Source organism: Gymnoscopelus braueri (assembly GCF_963280865.1).
Source record: "Gymnoscopelus braueri genome assembly, chromosome: 17".
NCBI classification, from domain to species: Eukaryota; Metazoa; Chordata; class Actinopteri; order Myctophiformes; family Myctophidae; genus Gymnoscopelus; species Gymnoscopelus braueri.
Window position 1 is genome coordinate 50,079,835 of NC_137617.1, and position 21,098 is coordinate 50,100,932.

The 21,098-nt window shown below is 40.2% G+C and overlaps 2 protein-coding genes across 2 annotated transcripts in view; both read right to left on the reverse strand.

Moving 5' to 3' along the window:
- Positions 1-5,366: 5,366 nt before the first annotated feature.
- LOC308105472 (GTPase IMAP family member 8-like) overlaps positions 5,367-21,098 on the reverse strand; it is a 166,552-nt gene continuing 150,820 nt past the window's right edge. Inside the window, exons 12-14 of the mRNA XM_080456203.1 lie at positions 6,910-7,037; positions 6,432-6,826; positions 5,367-5,826 (exon numbers count right to left, since the gene is read on the reverse strand). Coding sequence (XP_080312329.1) covers positions 5,694-5,826; positions 6,432-6,826; positions 6,910-7,037 — 656 coding nt within the window. The 3' untranslated portion in view covers positions 5,367-5,693. The remainder of the gene's footprint in view (positions 5,827-6,431; positions 6,827-6,909; positions 7,038-21,098) is intronic.
- On the reverse strand, positions 8,994-18,524 carry LOC308104387 (uncharacterized protein; the record flags this gene model as incomplete). Its single annotated transcript, XM_080454797.1, has 11 exons — positions 8,994-9,030; positions 9,823-9,979; positions 10,084-10,257; positions 10,613-10,667; positions 11,494-11,603; positions 12,104-12,182; positions 12,954-13,484; positions 14,246-14,364; positions 15,897-16,190; positions 16,451-16,579; positions 18,362-18,524. The coding sequence occupies 11 exons, from the start codon at positions 18,522-18,524 to the stop codon at positions 8,994-8,996; spliced, it is 1,848 nt and encodes a 615-aa protein (XP_080310923.1).

The following is a 21,098-nucleotide window of genomic DNA, read 5'->3' on the forward strand; positions in this document are numbered from 1 at the left end:
CACATCTATATTAATCCTTGTATTAAATACTTAAGGCGTATTCTACTTTACCCCATGTTTTTAGGACCCTTATGGTGTCTAGTTAAGATTTCTTCTTGTCCCATGGTTCATCATTTGGTGACCATTTTAAATCGATGTCCACAGGAGTGGCGTTTTCTTATCTGAACCAGACAACGTACAAAGACAAATAAACCCACTTTTTCATAGAATGTTTACACCAGGAATCTAATGGAAAGGTCACTGACATGGTACAACCATTCTTTATTGGTGAAAAACACACAAATATCAAATTCTGGCTTACATTTAGGCATAATATAACTTTCTTAAATAATCAAAACATAATTTCACTGATCAGTATCATCCATCTCAACCTCTTCCCTCTTATCATCATCATCATCATTAAATATTGTTAGGACGATCATACACCAACCTGAAAGCCTTTTGAAATGTGGGGTTCTTCTGGAGCTTTTTGAGTGGTGCCACCTTGCCCTTGAAGGAACTAGTACAGCCCTGATGGTACCATAGAGTTAAAAATAATAGAGAGGGCACCCGAAATCCCCTCCCATCCACTTGCATTGAGTTGCTCACCCAGCGCATGAAGCAAATTCACCCCTTCTTCCGGGTTGGAAAGTGTGACGGGCGTAGCCTATTTGGGGCCACTGTGATACGTTCTGCGTCACAGAAGTGACTCGTTTTACGTCACAGAGGTGCGCGGCCCCGTGCGCAAGCTTGTGCGCAAGATCGTGAGTCGAGCCCATTGGTCGATACAGTTTTCGCTCGTACATTGTGCAGTGGCCCCGTCCGTTTAAGCTGCAGTACCTACGAATGGCCAGCATGTCCATTTCGCTTCAATGCAACCACTGGGTTCTGGGGGCTTGGATGGTACCCACGCAGGGTGCTACAGTATGGCTGCCCAAGAGAGGTTGCTAGCTCTGTGACATTTACCAGCTGACGGTGCCTGCCTGTGCCAGTGTCAAGGTAGATGAGCAGGTTGATGTTGTCATCAACATCAACAATCATTCTTGGCAAATCTGCTAACACAAGAACTCACCAAAGTTATCTAGGTATTGATCAATCAACTCACTTCTCAATCTAATGCCACAAGTTTATGAGCTGTTCCTTCCACGATGAGAGCAGCTGTTTCACATTTTGCCAGCCGCGATGCTGCCTCCTTACTCCCCCAGACCTTGAGCATCAAATGGCAGAGCTGTCGCTTATTTTCCTCATTGCCCAGAAAGAACTTAAAGAGGTGGTGCCATGTTTTTGCACTTTTTCTGTTTTTCATGTGTCTATGAGGTTGATAGAACTTCATTAAGCCCCCCGGTGGTGTTTTTATGGTGTTTTATGTCTTCTCTGACTATTTGGAGTTTCTTCCTGGAGGCTGAAACCTTGAGGGTCAAACGTGCCAATAGAGAAACAGCGCTTTAGTGACATCACAAAGCCATACCCTCCCCCTCATTATCATAACACAACAGGTGTGGGCATGAGGAGGAGGAGGGACTAGGACAGGTGGGTGGTGCTAAGGTGGTGGAGGAGGTGCTAAGGTGAGAACCAGGTATACTTAATGAACTGGAGGCGTGTCTACATAAAAACAACATTTTAACACTTACTGTACACTTTTTTTCCCTTTTTTTTTTATCCTTACATAATAATAATACCTTATGATCAGGTTTTAGGGTTGAAAAATATCATGGCACCCCATCTTTAAAGTCCTGGGGTTTCCTGGTGGCTGGACCTTGCACTATGAATTTCTACGAAGGTCCACGCCTCAGCCTCTACTGCGCCCTTGATGGAATTCCATCAAGGCGCAGTAGAGGCTGAGGCGTGGACCAGCTCGCTTGCCCCCATGCCAGGACACACTCATCCCCCACATCCAGTGGGTGAACTATAGAGTGACCTGTTACAAGCGAGCAGCTGAGCCAATCTTTTGTAGGCCTAAATCCTACGATGATGGTCATGGTGGCAGAAGACGGAAGGAGGAATTTTGGAGCCTGTCTGGTCTTGTGGGCCAATTCTGCCCCTATCTCTCATTGACCTGTTGGCTGCTGGTGTCATCAGTGATGATGATGATGATGATGATGATGATGATGATGAGAGGGAAGAGGATGAGGTGGAGTTTGATGATGAGATGGATGATACTGATCAGTGAAATTGTGTTTTGATTATTTAAGAAAGTTATATTATGCCTAAATATAAGCCAGAATTTGATATGTGTGTGTTCTTCACCAATAAAGAATGGTTGTACCATGTCAGTGACCTTTCCATTAGATTCCTGGTGTAAACATTCTACGAAAAAGTGGGTTTATTTGTCTTTGTACGTTGTCTGGTTCAGATATGAAAACGCCACTCCTGAGGACATCGATTTAAAATGGTCACCAAATGAACCCCATGGGACATTATTTGACCTGGGCAACAAGAAGAAATCTTAACTAGACACCATAAGGGTCCTAAAAACATGGGGTAAAGTAGAATACACCTTAAGTATTTAATACCAGGATTAATATAGATGTGACATTTTGACAATTTTCTGTTATTTTTTTTCAGTTTCTGTCCTGAAATAGAGTCAAGACCTGCTTGAATCTTAATAATAACCACTTTAATGAATTCCTTGGGTCAAAATTATACATAGAAATGCGTTCATTTGTCTCTGTATGTTGTTTACTTCAAGAGTTATGGTATTTTCTATTGTCTCCATTGTATGGTTCGGGTTGGGAATAGGTGTAACAAAGGGTTAAAATAAACCCCATGGGACATTATTTGACCAGGGGAACAAGATTCAAACTTAACTAGACACATTTAGGGTCCTAAAAGACATATGGTAAAAAATAATATACCTTAAAAATGTAGTACAAAGAGAAATATAGATATGATTTCAAAATATTCTGCTATTTTCTTTGCTGTTTCTGTCCTGAAATAGAGTAAAATGTGCTTGAATCTTCATATTAACCACTTTAATGAATTCCTTGGGCCCAAATGATATAGAAAGATGTGTTTATTTGTCTCTGTAGGTTGTTTACTTCAAGAGTTATGGTATTTTCTGTTATCTCCATTTTATGGTTTGATTGGGAATAGGTGTCAGAAAGGGTTCAAATGAACCCCAGGGGCCATTATTTGACCAGGGCAACAAGACTAAATCTTAACTAGACACCATAAAGGTCCTAAAAAACATGTGGTAAAAAAGAATACACCTTAAAAGTTTAGTACAAAGAGAAATATAGATGTGATAATTGTGATTTGAACATTTTCTGCTAGTTTTTGGCTGTTTATGTCCTGAAATAGAGTCAAGATGTGCTTGAATCTTTAAAATAACCACTTTAACGAATTCCTTGGGTCAAAATGATATAGAAAAATGTGTTCATTTGTCGCTGTATGTTGTTTACTTCAAGAGTTATGGTATTCTCTGTTATCTCCATGTTATGGTTTGGGTTGGGGGTAGGTGTCAGAAATGGTTAAAAATAAACCCCATGGGACATTAGTTGACAACGGCAACAAGAAGAAATCATAAGTAGACACCTTTAGGGTCCTAAAAAAACAGGTTACAGAGATGTGTTTTTGGGGTGCTCACGGAGCCTCTAAAGTGCCCTACTATATACATAGAGGGATTATAGACGGACCAATGGGGCCATCTAGTGCCCAGGGGCCCTTGGGCAGCCCTAGACCACGAGGCTCAAAGACAATTGACTAAAATATATATAGGTTAATACTCATATACGTAGGACCCTCAGCCTGTACAGTACAGCAAGGCCCCATATGGCTATAACAGCCAGGGCCCCCGGCCCTCCAATAGTGCCCTTTTAGACTGTACATCCTGTAAACAGGTCTCTACAGTTGCTTTCTAGACTCACAAATGCCTCACAACCCAAGTACTGTGTTTGCGTGCCCACCTGAAGTGATGGTGGGGGGGCCCTCAAAGATAACTGGCCCAGGGGCCCCCGCGAGTATGAATCCGTCCCTGCATCAGCCTCTGGTGACTCTTTATTTCTAGCTGGTAGTTCAGGGTATTTTAGCCCCTCTATGGCTTACAAGGATATTCATCAGCACCCATCAGCCTGTGTGTGACTTTTTGTGATCTTTTGTCACAATTGTATTATTTTGGACTACTTACTGAGAGCTTTGCTCCCTTCTTGCTTTACCCCCTCTGCTATGTTGTAGGCTCTTATGTCCCTGTTTGGGCACCTAAAATGTCTCCAATTTTTATTTAGTTTTCGTCAGTGAAAAAAGGAAGTCGACGGACATCTTTCGTCATAGTTTTAGTCGACGACATGAACACTGCTCCCCATCAGCTGACCTAGCTGACCCTGTCTCTGTAGAAATGATACAAATAGCAGTTCTGAGACAGTTTCCTTTTTTTAAAGGCAAAGGGGAACAAAATAACAATACACAGAAGGTAAGTAGAGCTGTGGGGATCATAACCAATGTATTGGAGGGATGTTGGTCTAAATTCATCCAGACAAACGATACCTGTACTCCTGTATTTCCTCATGTTTTTATAGTGTAGTATCTATTCACCCTAACTGTGTAGACTGGTGGTCCAATGATTTACAAGCCCGTCCACTCTGGCTCCACCAGTACAACCTTACAGAATACATTTCATACATCATAGTCTAATTACACCAATAATTCAATTCAATTCAATTTAATCCAATCCTTTATTTCAGACCTGAGATCCATATCACAATAAAAACATCACAATCAAATAAGAATAACAGAAAAAAGAAATAAGAGACATTTCTTAAAAGAGTACATTTTAACAATGTAGGATCGACCTTGACCCAGACATGAATCTAAAGAAAGAAATTCAAAACTTACATACTGTATATATACATACAAAAATATAAAAGATTTCAAAACAACAAAAAGGACCCACCTATTCCCGAAGGAGACACTCTTTAGTTCTAGCTGGTGGTTTAGGGTATTTTTAGCCCCTGTATGGCTTACAAGGATTTCTAAAATGGCTAGTCTCATTCCTTGATTCTGATGGTTTCAGTTTAGTAGACGAGATAAAACAGACTATAATCAACTCCTTAGTTCAGTTTATATCAATCACAGGTGCATGTTTTGAGAAAAAATACAAAATGAAGTGAATAATAATAATGACAAAAATGGTCTCTCACAAGCAATTGAGCCTAACCATCACTACCAGATGATTCAACTTGAGACGTTTCCCCCCAAACTCCAAACTCCAGGTACATTTCCATATGGTAATATGGTCATAGAATCAAGAAGGTTTATTTGTCATTAACTTATACAAGTACCAGCAGCTAAATGTTGTTTGGATATACAACATAACATATAGCCTATACAGCTAATTAATCCTGTTTTCAATAGCTGTAAAAATGCTTACATTGGGCAGGCTTCTAACACATCTTAATGTTCCCATTACTTGATTATGGGCAAAGCTTTTTATGCATTGGTTTTCATAATGCTGACTTTAACTCCAAGTTTCATAACAATCAGGCTGCTCACTCCTTCAGCCATAATTAGCTAAGTCTTAAGTCATCTTTACAGTATTTATAGCACTTTTAAAACAAGAGGAGTGGAGAGGAGAGAGAGAGAAAGGGAGAGAGAGAGAGAGAGAGAGAGAGTTCCCTCTCACAACCCACTTCACAAACAAAACTAATAGAGAAATAATAGAGAAATCGTTAACGTATGATCATAAACAGCTTTTATTCACGTGCAGCTGTCTCGTTGTCTCAGATGAATTTGAGGATGAGTGTCTTGGTGAGGGTGTTCCGGCAGATTTCTGGCATCTGTTTGTACCTATTCAACTGTCTTTTGCCGACCTCCCGGTTCACGGCCGTCAGGACGCTAATAATGTCAACTCCTCTGTCAGGAAACAGTGTAGTACAACACTGATTAATTGAATGATTGAATACTTTATTAACAGTTTACAAAAAGTACAGAGGTGCAGTTATACAATAATGCTAAAAAGATAACACAAAAAGCCCTGAGGGCTTGTGTCCATTGTGGTCCTGTGTATTCAATTCATCAAGATTACATTCGGAGAATACTACTAAAACCCAGCTCTGGACATTTCACCGATGTTTATTCTATTGTGAGGAGGATGTGAAAATCTCAGTGCATTCTGTGTGAGAGCTCAGAACACATGGGGAAGCATCATGTGCGATTTTCATATCCCCCTCACAGTAGAATGATTTACATTACATTTAAGACAATTTGGTTTGTATTAGTGAATAAATCAACTATATTCTGTCCCCTTTGACATGTCATGTAGTGGTATTGCATTTTTAAAACTCTTAAGATAATATATTGGTACTCTCCTGCCAATGGATTATTATGTAAACAAAAGAGAAACAAAAATAATTAAGAATTCTACAGATAAACATTTATTGTTTTTGCCAACATAAAGGCTTGTAAAGTCAAACTTGTACAGTATCTCGTGCTGACAGATGTTGAAACCTCCATCTCACCTGACTGCTGTTCTTTCAAGCTGTTTGCACAGCTCCTGGATGTAGATGGAACCTTTCTTAATGTCCCGGAATGATTTGCATTCCTCCACGGATGCTATGCCCATCAGGAAGTCTGCATCGTTTGGAACCGTTTCGTCCTGGGGCAACGAGACAGAGTCTTCCTGTAGTCTATTGCATTTGTCGCCTTCTTCTTCACTCTGTGTGGGGGTTTGCCGCGACACTCCCTCCTGGTAGTCTCCCCCCTGGCACGCCTGGATGAAGAACAGCTTGGGTTTCCCTGCCAAGGTGCGGCAATTCCTGCTTCTGAAGGGCTGAGTCAACTCTTTGAGCAACACCTTCTCACCATCCGTACCGAACACGCATCCCGTGTACCCATGAGACAGCACACACACCACCTAATGTCAGAGGCAGAATGTGTGAAAACAGGAATGCACAGTGAAAGACTGACACCTCTTTGAAGATGTTGAACACCACCTACCAAAGCATCTGCCTCCGTGAAATCTTGTCCTCCCAGTTCTTTCAGCACACGACGGATGTCATTTGCTGTCTTGTCGGGGTGTATCTTCACCTCAAAGCCCAGCTTGGAGAACACCTGTTTCAGAGACTCTGTGTGACATGATAAGGAAAGAAAGAGAGACATGGCTGGGTTTCCCAAAGCGAGTTAAGTACTTCTTAAGAGCCTTCTTAACACCGGGGGTGCCAAAACCGTATATATACGTTTTTGCAAAAGGTGACGCGGAGTGCCAAAACCAAACGGTTTTTTTTTTGGTGTCTTTTTGTTTTTTTTGTTTTTTTCCACAAGGGAGGGGCTAGAGCAGCTCTGGGAGTACCCATTGTGATCCTGAGAAGGATAGGCCAGATGGATCACCGAAAAAACAAAAACAAAACACACACACGCAGTATATATATACACATATATACATATACATATATATATATATATATATATATATATATATATATATATATATATATATATATATATATATATATATATAATACATACATACACTGTGTGTGTATTTATGTATATATAAATATATACACACACACACACACACACACACACACACACACACACACACACACACACACACTATGGTTTTATATGTTGTATTTGTCATGTGGGTTCTGCCCATAATAGTATTATGATTGCATCCAGGCACCTCATTTCCCTTTGTGTTGTTATTTTTATTTTTTTCATTAAAGTTTGTATTTAACACATTGGATGCCAGAGGTTTATTCAAATATTATACGTTCAGTGCCGGCTATTCTTCCATCCACTTACGTTGATACGTTTCGTGCTGTAGAAGCCCCGACGCGGAAGTGCATGTAAACAAAGCGTGCGTGCGAGACGGCGGAGGGTCCCGACCATAGAGGTATAATATAACTAGAGGGCGGATTGCCCCGTCCCCAGCTATCAGAATCAGGTTCATTTCAATGAATGTGCTCAGTGGCGTTTTGAAGCACCCGGAAGTCTGCCAGAAGTAGAATTATTGAGTCGTTTTTGGACACACACAGAGTTATGAGCATGAGACACACCATAGAGTTATGAGCATGAGACACACCATAGAGTTATGAGCATGAGACACACCATAGAGTTATGAGCATGAGACACACCATAGAGTTATGAGCATGCGCACTAGTGTCCTTTTTTCGTCCTATGGCAGCCCGTGTGTCAAGGAATGAACGCGAGATATTTATTAAATACACTCGAGATGCATATTTATATGTAAATGTATTTATGTATAATACGTTTACATATTTATATTTATATATATAAATATCTCTCAGTATGTTTTGCTCGTGCATGTATTTCTTCCCGCCTGCAGTTCCAGCTTTGGCCACTGGGGCGGCTTGTTTCTCAGCAACTCTGGGGGCTTGGTCCCGACTAACGCCTGGAACAATAATATTTCTAACGCGATCCTCCATTGCAGAGTGATCGCCGATCGAAAACGGCTCGCTTCCACCACGTTAAAAAGAAATGGAGATATTAAGCTTTTAGTCAAGGAGATAACATTGGAAAGGCCGACCGGAAGGATTTTTGACATGGATCCACATCCAGCCTCTCCTTCTCAGAAACTCCTTGGATGATCCCAAAGTTTCGTTAGAGCGCCCCACGTGGCCCCAACGTATAAAAATAAAATTGGGTCAAAAACCGTCCGGACCGTTTTGGGCACTCCTCGTTTGGATTCTCAAAAACGGTCCGGACCGTTTTTGGCACCCGATGTGTTAACATACACAGCACATAAAAACATAAACCCAAAACAGGACATTACATATTGTCATGCCTTGTACTTATGTGCATCAATAGGTTCATATTATAGCCTACATTGATATAGAAAGAGGAAGTCATAGAGTTAAAAAAAAACATAAACTTGGGTATTGTGCAGTCACAGTTACCAACAGCACTAAAGCGTGTTCATTTTCAGCGTTATTTTATTGATGGGCCAAGTACAATCCCACTTGTTACAGCCAAACTTAATTTGCGAGCATGTACTTGTGTGGAACAATCGGTTAGTCTGGCATCGATTGATTGGACAGTTCCGGTTAAGATGCTTCTTACAGAGCCTTCTGTTGTGCTGTGGTAAGAAGGGCACTAAGAGCACGTTTGGGAAACACCCGTAACTTAAGAGAGCCTTCTTACCGGAGCCTTCTTAAGGAAGAAGTTCCTTATTGGGAAACTCGGCCAATGTTATTATACAGCATCAAAACACGTGTTGAGATCAAAAGGCCTGTATTGATTATCAGTAACAAATGAGATCTAATCACTAAAGCAGGAACACATACCCTTATCTTTTTGAGTTCCGGGTCGGTCATTCAGCTTGTCCACAGTGAATATGTCGTTGTTAATGATCAAACACGTCCCACGTGGGTTAAGAGTCAGTGCGTAGAATTCAGTCTGCAGGACACACACACACACACACACACACACACACACACACACACACACACACACACACACACACACACACACACACACACACACACGCACGCGCACACGCACACACTTCACTTTTTAGAAAAACTGTCATAATACAAGTGGTGTAATCTATGAGAGTGTAATAGAACAGTAAAAATACAATTACGCAATAGGAATGTGTACATTTATTAAAACGTTTTTTTTGTATCCTGTGTTTAAAGTTTACTGTTGTTGCTGCAATGTTGCTACGACACCTGAATTTCCCCACAGTGATAAATAAAGATTTATCTTATCCTATCATTCTTCAGCAGTAAATGTTTGCTTCCCTTTCCTTCAAAAAGTGTCATCTGTCTTGTCTCACGTCTCACTCTGAAGTCTGACAGACCTGTCTTCTCCAGAGTCTAAAGGTGTCCTTAGTTCCTCATCACCATGTCTTCTATTTGTTACTAAACGTGGAGAATATGGTACCTGTAGCCACATTTCTCCAGGAGAATGGCCCCCATGGCAGCCATTAACTGTGAGATATTTACCTCAGAGTCAGGGCCACATCTCTCAGTCACGGTCACACAGAATGGGCTCTTGGGCACCGGAGAGCCATTGTAGTATACCTTTACACTGTGTGGTCCTGGAACATGTCAACAGCACAAACACCACAGGCATCACACTCACATAGTGGGATGATGCAGAGACAATAAGCACAGACATGATCACTTTAATACATTAACTCACCACTCTCGTAGGGAGTGTATTCCACGCCGTAGGTTCCATCCCCATGGTCGGTGATGAAGGTGTCCGTGCTACTGCCTGAGGGGTTGCTGATCCGGGTCTGGATGTGGTAACCGCCCTTCTGTGTGAGGGAGCGGGCATCCACAGTGAACTCGGTGAAGGCCTCGCAGAACACGCCTGTTGCACAGGCCAGGAAATGCACAGAACATGATTACAAGACATAGAACAGACACACAGTAAAATCCTCAGTGTTCATTTAACTGCATTGTAAAAAAACTGACCCATTTACAGTTTATGGCATTTAACAAACATTCTTATCGAGAGTAACTTATAAGAAATGTGTAAGCATCAATGTAGGCTATAGGTCCCGGAAATTACAAGTAACTGATTAGACCTTGAGTCCTGAGGCAAGACCAGATAAGTGGAGCAAAAGGCAGAGAAGAAGTCAGAGTTTTTTCCTTTTACACTTTAAATGAATCTAAGGTAAAGTTGAAGTGGCACACAGGGACACAAACAGAACCTCTGTCCTCACCTCTGCTCTCCACTCCAGGTCCAAACACATGGACTCCACTGGCATCGACGGCAGGCTCCACATACAACAGGACACATAATTTCATCCATTAAAACTAATACATTCACCTTAACAAACATAAGAAGGTCTTGAGATGTTCTTACAGCAGACAGTGGGAGACAATAGCGCCACTTGTTGTAAAATCAAATTACTGCAGGCATGCATCGATGAATTGAATACACAGGACAGATGGAGCGATAGAAATAAGCCATAGGCTTTTTTGGGTTATCCTTTTAGCATCCTTTTGTATACATCTGTAACTGTTAATATAGTATTCAATCAATCAATCAATGCATCTACATGTGGACCATACAGTCAGTTATTCAGTCGGGACCAATATTTTCCCCAATGGCCCTTTTTTTGGGTCACAATGTGTGTAATAATCATGTGTGTGTGTGCGCACACGCACACACACACATGATTATTATATATTCACCAAAAATACTTCATTCATAAAGAAGAAAAATATGTATAGATTTAAAAGACTTATAGATTGCATACATTTAAAAAAGCTTAAAGAAACAATGAAAAAAGCCAATGCACAACCTCGCAATGTATCACGATACGACGCGATGCAATGCGTTGTGAGCTTTTAGAACGGCTATTTAATTTGTTTTTAAAATAGGGCTTAATTGGATAATTCATAGTGTATGTCCCAGGGAGACATCAAATGTATCTTTTGGGTCTTGTGCTGAAAGGTATGGGAACCCGTGGTTTAGACACATACAATCTTTCATGAAAATTATACAAAAGACCACATAAACCTATCAGACATCAACAATTACCCACATACTGTAAAGTGCTTCTAATAAAGTAAAGTACTGTCAGATCATGTGTCATACCTTGGGGGCCACTGGTGGTTTTCCTGATGGCCTGATCACCTTGGCGTCGACCTTGTCCTGACCTCCAGTTCCCTTCATCTTCACATCCTGGTCTCTGCCTACAGTCATCTCTACAGAGAAAGAGGGAGGGAGGGGGCTGCTTAAACATTATGATAAGATAATGAGACAATCTAGAGTAAAAACTCAGGTCTCAGAGGAGGGGCTGTGGACAGTTCAGAAACCCACCTACCAGTGACATCATCGTTAGGCAGGTTATTATTATTATTTTTCAAACAAGATTTTAAAGAACAACGGCTTCCATTATAGCATGTTAACTTTCCAGGAATAGAAAGCCTGCAGTTTCTATTAGCTTGGATTCACCATTGATGATGTCACTGGTAGGTGGGTTTCTGAACTGTCCACAGCCCTCCTCTGAGACACAGAGTGAGTAGACACAAATGGTAAATTTTTATAATGAGCATTAGTGAATGTTGAAATGGGTGAAGTCGTCCTTTAAGTAACACCGTTTTCATCTAAATGTTAAACTAAACTCTATTCCTCCAGTACAGTCAGTATGTTAAAATAAATGCTGTAATAATAGTTTGAATGATATTAGAAACAGGAAACTAACCTGCAACCTGCATTACACCTTCATTACTGAATCCACCAGGGAGGCTTGGTAGTGATGCTGTTACACTGGACACATCACTCTGTATGTAGAACAAAGAAGACATTAACATTTTACAATCACACCATAAATGTTATTATTACTTATTAACCATCATCTGTACAATCGATAAGCATTATGTCTGGATTATGGACGCTCTGTTCATGATAAAATCAACAATAAATACATTTAGAGGAAATGATCAGTAGGCTGTCCTGAACCAGATGTGTTGGAAATATACATTGATTGTACGAGTTGTCCGTTATTATAAATGTTATTGGAAAGAAGAAGAGTTTGTAAAGTCATCTATTTGGCTATCAAAGGTGTAACTTTTGTCCCAAAGGACTGTCAATTCTTAATGAACAGATTCCCTATGAAGCTTGACATAATGAATACATGTCAATATTACTTGAGCATAATAACTTCCTTAGAAAGTTCTGATAATGAAAGTGTTCTACTATATATCAGAGATAGATGAGTGAGACAAATCCTCAGACAGGTCATTAGTATTGAGTGTCTGTGTCACTACAAACTACAACTTCCTCTCTCATCTCCACTCTCTTTTTTCATTCTTCTTCTTGTCTGTTCAATTCTAAGTCAATTTATTTTTTTTATATTGTTTTTATACTATCTTTTCTTATCTCTCTACTCTTATCTGTACCTATCTTGTGTTTTACACTTACAGCTGTTGCTGCTACAACTTCTGAATTCCCCCACAGGGATTAATAATTTATCTTTATCATTCTTCAGCAGTAAATGTTTTCTTTCTTTTCAGTCTTTCAAACAGTGTCATGTGTCTTGTCTCATGTCCCACCTTGAAGTGTCCTGTGTCTCTGACAGAGCTGTCTTCTCTGGAGACTGAAGGTTCAAAGTGTCCTCTGTTCCTCGTCACCATGTCTTCTGTTTTCTCCATCAGCTCTGTCACTTCTGAAATGTCCCACTTGTTACCATGTAGAACATGGTACCTGTAGGCACATTTCTCCAGGATCCACCTCAGAGGTTCTCCTTCAGACTCTATGTACTCCTCAACACGTCTCCCTCCCAGCCACCATCCCCACATGAACAGAACCAGAGTGTGTCTCCAGACTCTGTCCCCCAGCAGCTCCATGTGTTCCTCCACTGATCTCCTGTCAGCTTCAGAGAAACTGGACCTGACATCAACAGTCACCAGGACAGCGTGGGGTCCAGGAGAACACAGAGTCACACCGTGTAGAAGGACGTCTTTGGTCTTCTGTGATGGAGGTGTAGTCGACCAGTCTGGACAGTTCACCACACTCACATTTCTGTCAGCAACTGGTCTCTGTTGTCTGACACATTCTGTCAGTTTAGTCTGGGTTTTAAACTCCTGGAATATGAGGTTTACTGTATGTTAGTCATAAAATACAAAACCTTCATTCTATTCTGTCCTCAATGAATACATTAATATATTACTAATTACAATCCAGTAATATTATTGTAAATGGACCATTCTGCATAATGAGTACTTTTATTTTAGTTTGGTACAGTGACTATATTATTATGACAATACTGTTCTTGGTCTTAAAGGGATAGTTCACCCAAAAAAAGTACTTTCTTTCTGTAGATTAGTCACTCCATGGAGACTTGAATTCATGGATATGTGTTAGTTTTTGTCTCATTCCTAAAACAATAATTTGATGACCAGCGGACCGGTAGGCAGCGGTTCCGGTAGGAGACACAAAGGAGACTCTTTGTGTCTCCTACCGGAACCACTGGTCATCATATTATTGTTTTAGGAATGAGACAAAAAACAACAATATCCATGAATTCAAGTCTCCATGGAGTGACTAATCTACAGAAAGAAAGTACTTTTGGGGGTGAACTATCCCTTTAAGACCTATTTTATACTTTGTCTAAAGCTCAAAACATGTTGCTGTGAGACAGGTTGTGAGCTTGTAGATCTGCTATTTTCAAACAATGCAAGAATAAATGGGGGGGGGGGGGGTATGAAAAATGATTAGACACCAGGGTGGAAGTGGTTAAACATTCATGACAGCAGATACTTTCACATTAACATCAGAAAACATTTATATTTGATCTCTTCACTGTTTACTTCTTTCATTATAACATTCATATCATATTACTCACCTTCCATAGAGTTTGTGTAAACACACCGTCCTGCAGAATGAGATTTCCAGCTCTGTTCCTGACATCCTGCTCTCCACCAACCACCATCAATCTAACATCTGATAGACTCTGATGTTCTCCTGACACACACACACACACACACACACACACACACACACACACACACACACACACACACACACACACACACACACACACACACACACACACACACACACACACACACACACACACACACACACACACACACACACACACACACACACACACACACACAGTAAAGAAGTGGTTCTCAAACGTTTTGGTTCCAAGGATCCCCACATGTATATGTTTGCCCACAGACCCCAATCTGAGAATGTTTTGTGCCAGGGACCCCAGAAGAGAAGATTTGTGTTAAAAATGCTAAATGCTAAAAATAAAATAAACAGTAAGAAGGAAAAAAAGCAGGTGTAGGATACAAGCTCGCAGCTCAGCTGGCGGCGCAGCACGAAGTAACACGCTGTGAGCTTGTATATCTGCTATTTTTGACTAACCAACGTTTAAAATATGGAAAATGTTGCTGTGGGACCCCCTGGAAACCGCTAAAGGACCCCTGGGGGTCCCTGGACCCCACTTTGAGAACCACTGGTGTAAAGTAACTAAGTACATTTACTCAAGTGCTGTACTTACAGAAAGTACAATTTAGAATTACTTTTACTTTACCTGAGTATTTCCATTTTTGATACTTCATACTTCTACTCCACTACATCTCAGAGGCAACTATTGTACTTTTACTTCACTACAATTATTATACAGCTTTAGTTACTAGTTACTTTGTTCCAAAATAGCTGATCTACAAGCTCACAATGTGTTGTGTTGCGACACGTTGTGCTGCTTAACACTGATGTAAATATTTAGGATTGGATTCAGAGATTGAGTTATATGAATTATTAATAACATTAATTAATTAACATTGAGAATACAAACTGAAAATCTATATAATTGACCAAACGTTTACATAAATAATTATGAGCAGCTGCTTTACTGGTGTTCAGTTATGATGCTTCTCTCAGTTCCTCTAATCTACATTAAGTCTGAATATTTGTTTTCTATTTATTGCCCCTTTTTGCACTTACTGTACATTTTAAAATAACTAAAATAACTTTACCGTACTTTTTAAATTAACTATTTATATAAAAAAAAAATATTGTTAAAACATTTTAAAATAGTGAAAATAGCCGATCTACAAGCTCACAATGTGTTGCATCGTGACGCGTTGTGAGCTTGTAGATCTGATATTTGCACTACTTTTGTGCAAAACTGATGAAGTATAGGGCATTAATTTACAAAAAAAAAACATAAAAATGTGAAACATGGAGATACAAGGTTTCTACCCGACAACAACAATATTACAGGGCTATATAAATCATGTCCTTCATCATCATCATCATCATCATCATCATCATCATCACAACCACCACAAGTGATGTTCTACATTATTGTTAATAATAATTTACCAGCCAAATTGGAGACAGACAGACAGACAGACAGACAGACAGACAGACAGACAGACAGACAGACAGACAGACAGACAGACAGACAGACAGACAGACAGACAGACAGATAGACAGACAGACAGACAGACAGACAGACAGACAGACAGATCGATCACCTTCAGAGAGAGCTTTCAGAGTGGTCAGTTTCCTGGTCAGTGTCTGGACATGTTCCTCTATGTTCCTCTTCCTCTCTGACATCTTCTCACAAACATCTCCATCAGCTTCACAGTGTCCACCTCTGTTTCCTGACATCATCTCATCTATCTTCTGCAGCAGCTGTGTGACCTGAGTGTCATCTCTCCTCTGGTTGTTGAAGACATGGTATCTGTTCCCACATTTGTCAAGAAGCCAGCGGAGGTCTTCTCCTTCAGCCTCAATGTGCTGCTCAATGCTTCTGTCTCCCAGATGGTCTCATGGGTGAACAGTACCATAGAGTGACTCCAGAGACTCTGTGACAGAAGTGTCATGTGTTCCTCTACTGCTACTCTCTGTGCTTTGGTGAATGCTGCATTAACAGGAACCGCCAGAAGAGCAGCATGTGGTCCAGGACGACAGAGACACACACTGTTCTGGATCTCCAGTTTGTCCATCTCTGAGGTGTCCTGTAGTGGACTGTTGTAGAGCCAGCCTGGTGAGTCCACCACTGTCACCTGTCTCCCTGCTACTTTACCCTGTCTCACCTCACACTGCACTGACCTCAGTTCAGTTTTAAAACCACTTCCTGTCAGAATGGTGTTTCCTGCTGAACTCTTCCCAGAGCACTGCTCTCCCAACAACACAATCCTGAGGTCAGTCAGTCCTGTCAGAGAAAATAATGTTTACTTTCACTTTGTTTAACATTTTCAAGGTTTTTGTTTTAAATAGTGAAAATATCCGATCAACAAGCTCATAATGCTTCTCAACGTGACACATTGTGAGCTTGTAGATCTGCTGTTTTTGCTATTTGTCATATAACACAATATATCGTTGCTGTAAATTAACACCCTACTTCACCGTACAAGAGTCACACAACAGTGAAAATAGCAGATCTACAATTTTATTCATAGGTGAAATGTTATTGTTTAAACATGCTAACCCTGGTGTCCTTATAAAAAAAAAGTTCCCCATAAAAGTGAAAATAGCAGATCTTTTGTGTTTCTGTCTTTATTGTATTGTCATGTTGGGCTATGCTGTGCCCTATGTCCTGTCATGCTCGTTGTGTATTGTCTACCTTTTTGTCTAATACAAATATTGAGACAGAAAATAGCAGATCTATACAAGCTCACAACATGTCGCATTGCGACGCGTTGTGAGCTTGTAGATCTGCTATTTTCACTATTTGGCATATGATGAAGTATATATAGGGCTTCAACACATAAAACCTATCATCCCTATTCTGAGGAAATAGCTGATCTACAAGCTCACATGTGTCGTGTTGCACCGTGTTGTGAGGTTGTAGATCGGCTATTTTCACTCTATTTACATGTTGTAAAAATAACAATACAAAAGGAAGTGTTTTTGACATACAGCAACGATATGTTTAAAACATTGTATCTTTGTTCCTCAACCACTAAACCACTTCAACACTATACTTAGTTGAGTGGAGTCCCCCAGGGGACTGTACTAGGCCTCCACCTGTTTTCACTCTATACTAAATATATTAGCACAAAATAGCAGATCTACAACCTCACAACACGGTGCAACGCGACACGTTGTGAGCTTGTAGATCAGCTATTTCCCCAGAATAGGGATGCTAGGCTTCATGTGGTTAAGCCCTATATACTTCATCATCATAAGACAAAATAGCAGATCTATAGCTTATAGATCAGCTATTTTCACTATTTTGGGGATTATAATCCTTTTTTTATAGGGACACCCGGGTTAGCATGTTTAACTCATTAAGACCTGAGGCCGATTCTACAAATACCTTCTAAACCAGCAGTTCTCAAACTTTTTCATATCAAGGACCCCTAATGATATGTATTTGGCTGCGGACCCCCATCTGAATTATTTTTGTGCCAGGGACCTCCAGGAGAGAAGATTAGTGTTAAAGAATGTGTCAAACACGTTCAAGATTTTTCAAAAATGTTGAAAAATAGCAGATGTAAAAGCTCGCAGCGCGGCACAAACCCTTTGATATACACTTGGCCGCGGACCCCCATCTGAAAATGTTTTGTGCCAGGGACCCCCAGAGGCAAAGATTTTAGTTAAAAATGTTCGCTTTAAAAAATGTACATATTCAAAGACATGCACACATTTTCAAGATTTTTCAAAAATAGCAGATCTACAAGCTCACAGCGCGGCACTCGGTGCCGCGCTGTGAGCATGTAGATCTGCTATTTTTGAATAGCCAAAGCTAAGTGGTTAAAATGATTGTAACGCTATGTTAACTAATTATGCTGGGGACCCCCCTGGTAACCCCCCCCCCCCGGACCACTGGTTGAGAACCACTGGCTTAAACAATAACATTTCACCAGCAAATAAAATTAAAACAGAACACAATTTGTTTCTTGTTGTCAATACAATCTCCTCACATCAGAAAAATGCAATATAGGTTACAAAATGTGCTAATTGTCACTTAAACAAAGTAAACAAAACATACCAATGTGTTTTGGAAGTCCAGTTGTTTGTTTCTGAGCGTCTGTCCTCCTTTGTTCTGCTCTTCTTCTGATAGTTCTCTCCTTCTCCTTCAGTTCCTCTGAGACGTGTTCTTCTGTCTCATAGTGACAACCATTACTAGTCACCATCTGATCTATCTTCTTCATCAGCTTTCTGACCTGACTTCTACCTCCTCTGCCACTAATGTTAAGAACATGGAAGCGACCTTCACATTTCTCAGTGAGATATCTTAAGTCAGAGTCAGATCTAATGAGATCAGTGTTCATGTTGTTTCTATCAGCTACAGTGAACACTACAATAGTGTGTTTCCACACTCTGTCACTGAGGAGAAATCTCACATGCTCCTCTGCTGACATCCCTGTTCCTACATATTGGTCGTCCAATCTGATCACTAGGACAAAGGCATGGGGTCCTAGAGGACACAGATTCACACTCTGTTGGATTTCTAACTGAGTCAGTTTTGGGGTCAGATCTAGGGGATGATGAGACACCCATCCTGGAGTGTCTACCACAGTGACCTGTCTGCCTGACACTTCCTCTTGTCTCATGACACTCTGAGATGTTAATCCGATTGTGTCAAAAACATCTCTGCCCAGGATGATGTTTCCTACTGAACTCTTCCCACTGGGTCCACCTTTATGTTTTCCCCCGATCAGAACTATTCTCAGGTCTGAGGTGTCACTGTTCTTCCCTGGATGGAAACAGTCAAATAATACTATTATTATTGACACACACACACACACACACACACACACACACACACACACACACACACACACACACACACACACACACACACACACACACACACACACACACACACACACACACACACACACACACACACACACACACACACACACACACACACACACACACACACACACACACACTCTCTAGTAAAGGTCTAATATCAGGGAAGGTCTTCAACGTGTTTTAGCTGAGAGACAGATGAAGCAGGGACCCCCACTACATTGTATAACATTGTATTGCAGGTTCAACTTTCTCATAGATTTCATAGATAGCTTCATAGACTTAGTTGATACCACTATCATTGTGTAGCGTTGTGTTGGATTCATGTTAATGTGTATGTTCAGACAGTTAACCACTTAAACCCTCTAGATCTGCTCCTTTTCCCCCTCTAAACCAAACCTATGTGCAGAAAATAGCAGATCTACAAGCTCAAAACGAGCTTGTAGATCTGCTATTCTCGGCGAATGTTCCCCTCAGAAAAGGGATGCTAGGATTCAACAGGTTAATGTAAAACAAATAGTTCCTATCAGACAAATATTAGGCGGCCCCCCTGTAGTAACTCTAAGGACCCCCTAGGGGTCCCGGACCCCCTGTTGAAGACCCCTGCCCCTGTGATATCGGACCTTTTTTTTTCTTACCTTAAAGTATTGAGGGTTTAAGTGTCTTAAAATACACATTAACATGAATCCAACACAATGCTGTACAATGATAGCGTAGTCAAACAAGTCTATGAAGACAATGAAAAGTTTAAGAAGCAACATCATTATATATAATATGTAGTGAGGGTCCCTGCTTCATCTCTCCTTGGTTTGAAAAACATTGAAAACCACTGGCCTACAGTAGGCTATATTCAAAGTTTTACTTGAGTAAAAGTACATATAAGCATCAAACTATACTTGCCGTACCAAAGTAAAAGTACTCAATAGCTTACTTCACAAATGTTTTTGTCAAACTTTTTTGAAAATAGCAGATCTACTAGCTCACAGCGTGTAGCGATGCGACGCGTTGTGAGCTTGTAGATCGGCTATTTTGAGTGGCTGAAGTATTAAATAGGGCTTAAGTGTCTTTTATTGAGGTTTTTCTAATCATTCTTCTGCATTGTATTTCAACTCTTTTTATTTTGACATATTTTTTACTTTATTATATTCAAAAGTGCTTTTATAATGTGTTTATTTAGCTGTGTCTTGATGTCGTAATGCTTGTCTTGTTGAAATGAGCTTCACAAATAAAATTGCATTGCCTGTTAATGTATATTTTGTAATATTTTAAATTGCAATAATCGAAATCTGCAAAATAAATAGTAACTAAGTTTTCAAATAATTGTAGTGGAGTAAACATTGCAGTAACGCTTGCTATGCATCCCATGTCTGTAATGCTTTAGAAGCATATTTTCAAATGCATTATAATCTACAAGCTCACAATGCGTCGCATCGCAACGCATTGTGAGCTTGTAGATCTGCTATTTTCAAATGGCCGAAATGTATACAGGGTTGAAGTGGTTAATGTATGTTTTGTAATAATAATCAAAATCTACAAAGTAACTAGTAACTAAAGTTTTCTAGTAATTGTAGTGGAGTAAAAGTACAATATTTGCCTCTGAGATGTAGTGGAGTAGAAGTAAAACTATCGAAAATTGGAAATACTCCAGTAAAGTAGCAATACCTCAAAATTGTACTTAAAGGGCAAGACCATGTTCTATATTGTCTGAATCAACTTTGTTTGTGTAAAAGAGTGACTTTGAGAGCTGTTTTACCTTACAATGTAAATCAATGAGGAGCAACATTTGATTTATCAATTTCTAATCAATGGAAAAATTATGTTTGATTTCTTGTCCACCTTTGGAGTTACATCATGGCATGGTAACTACACAACCCAAACCTCTACCAAAGTGGTCTTGCCCTTTAAGTACAGTACTTGAGTAAATGTACTTAGTTACTTTCCACCACTGACCTTGTGCCTACAGTATG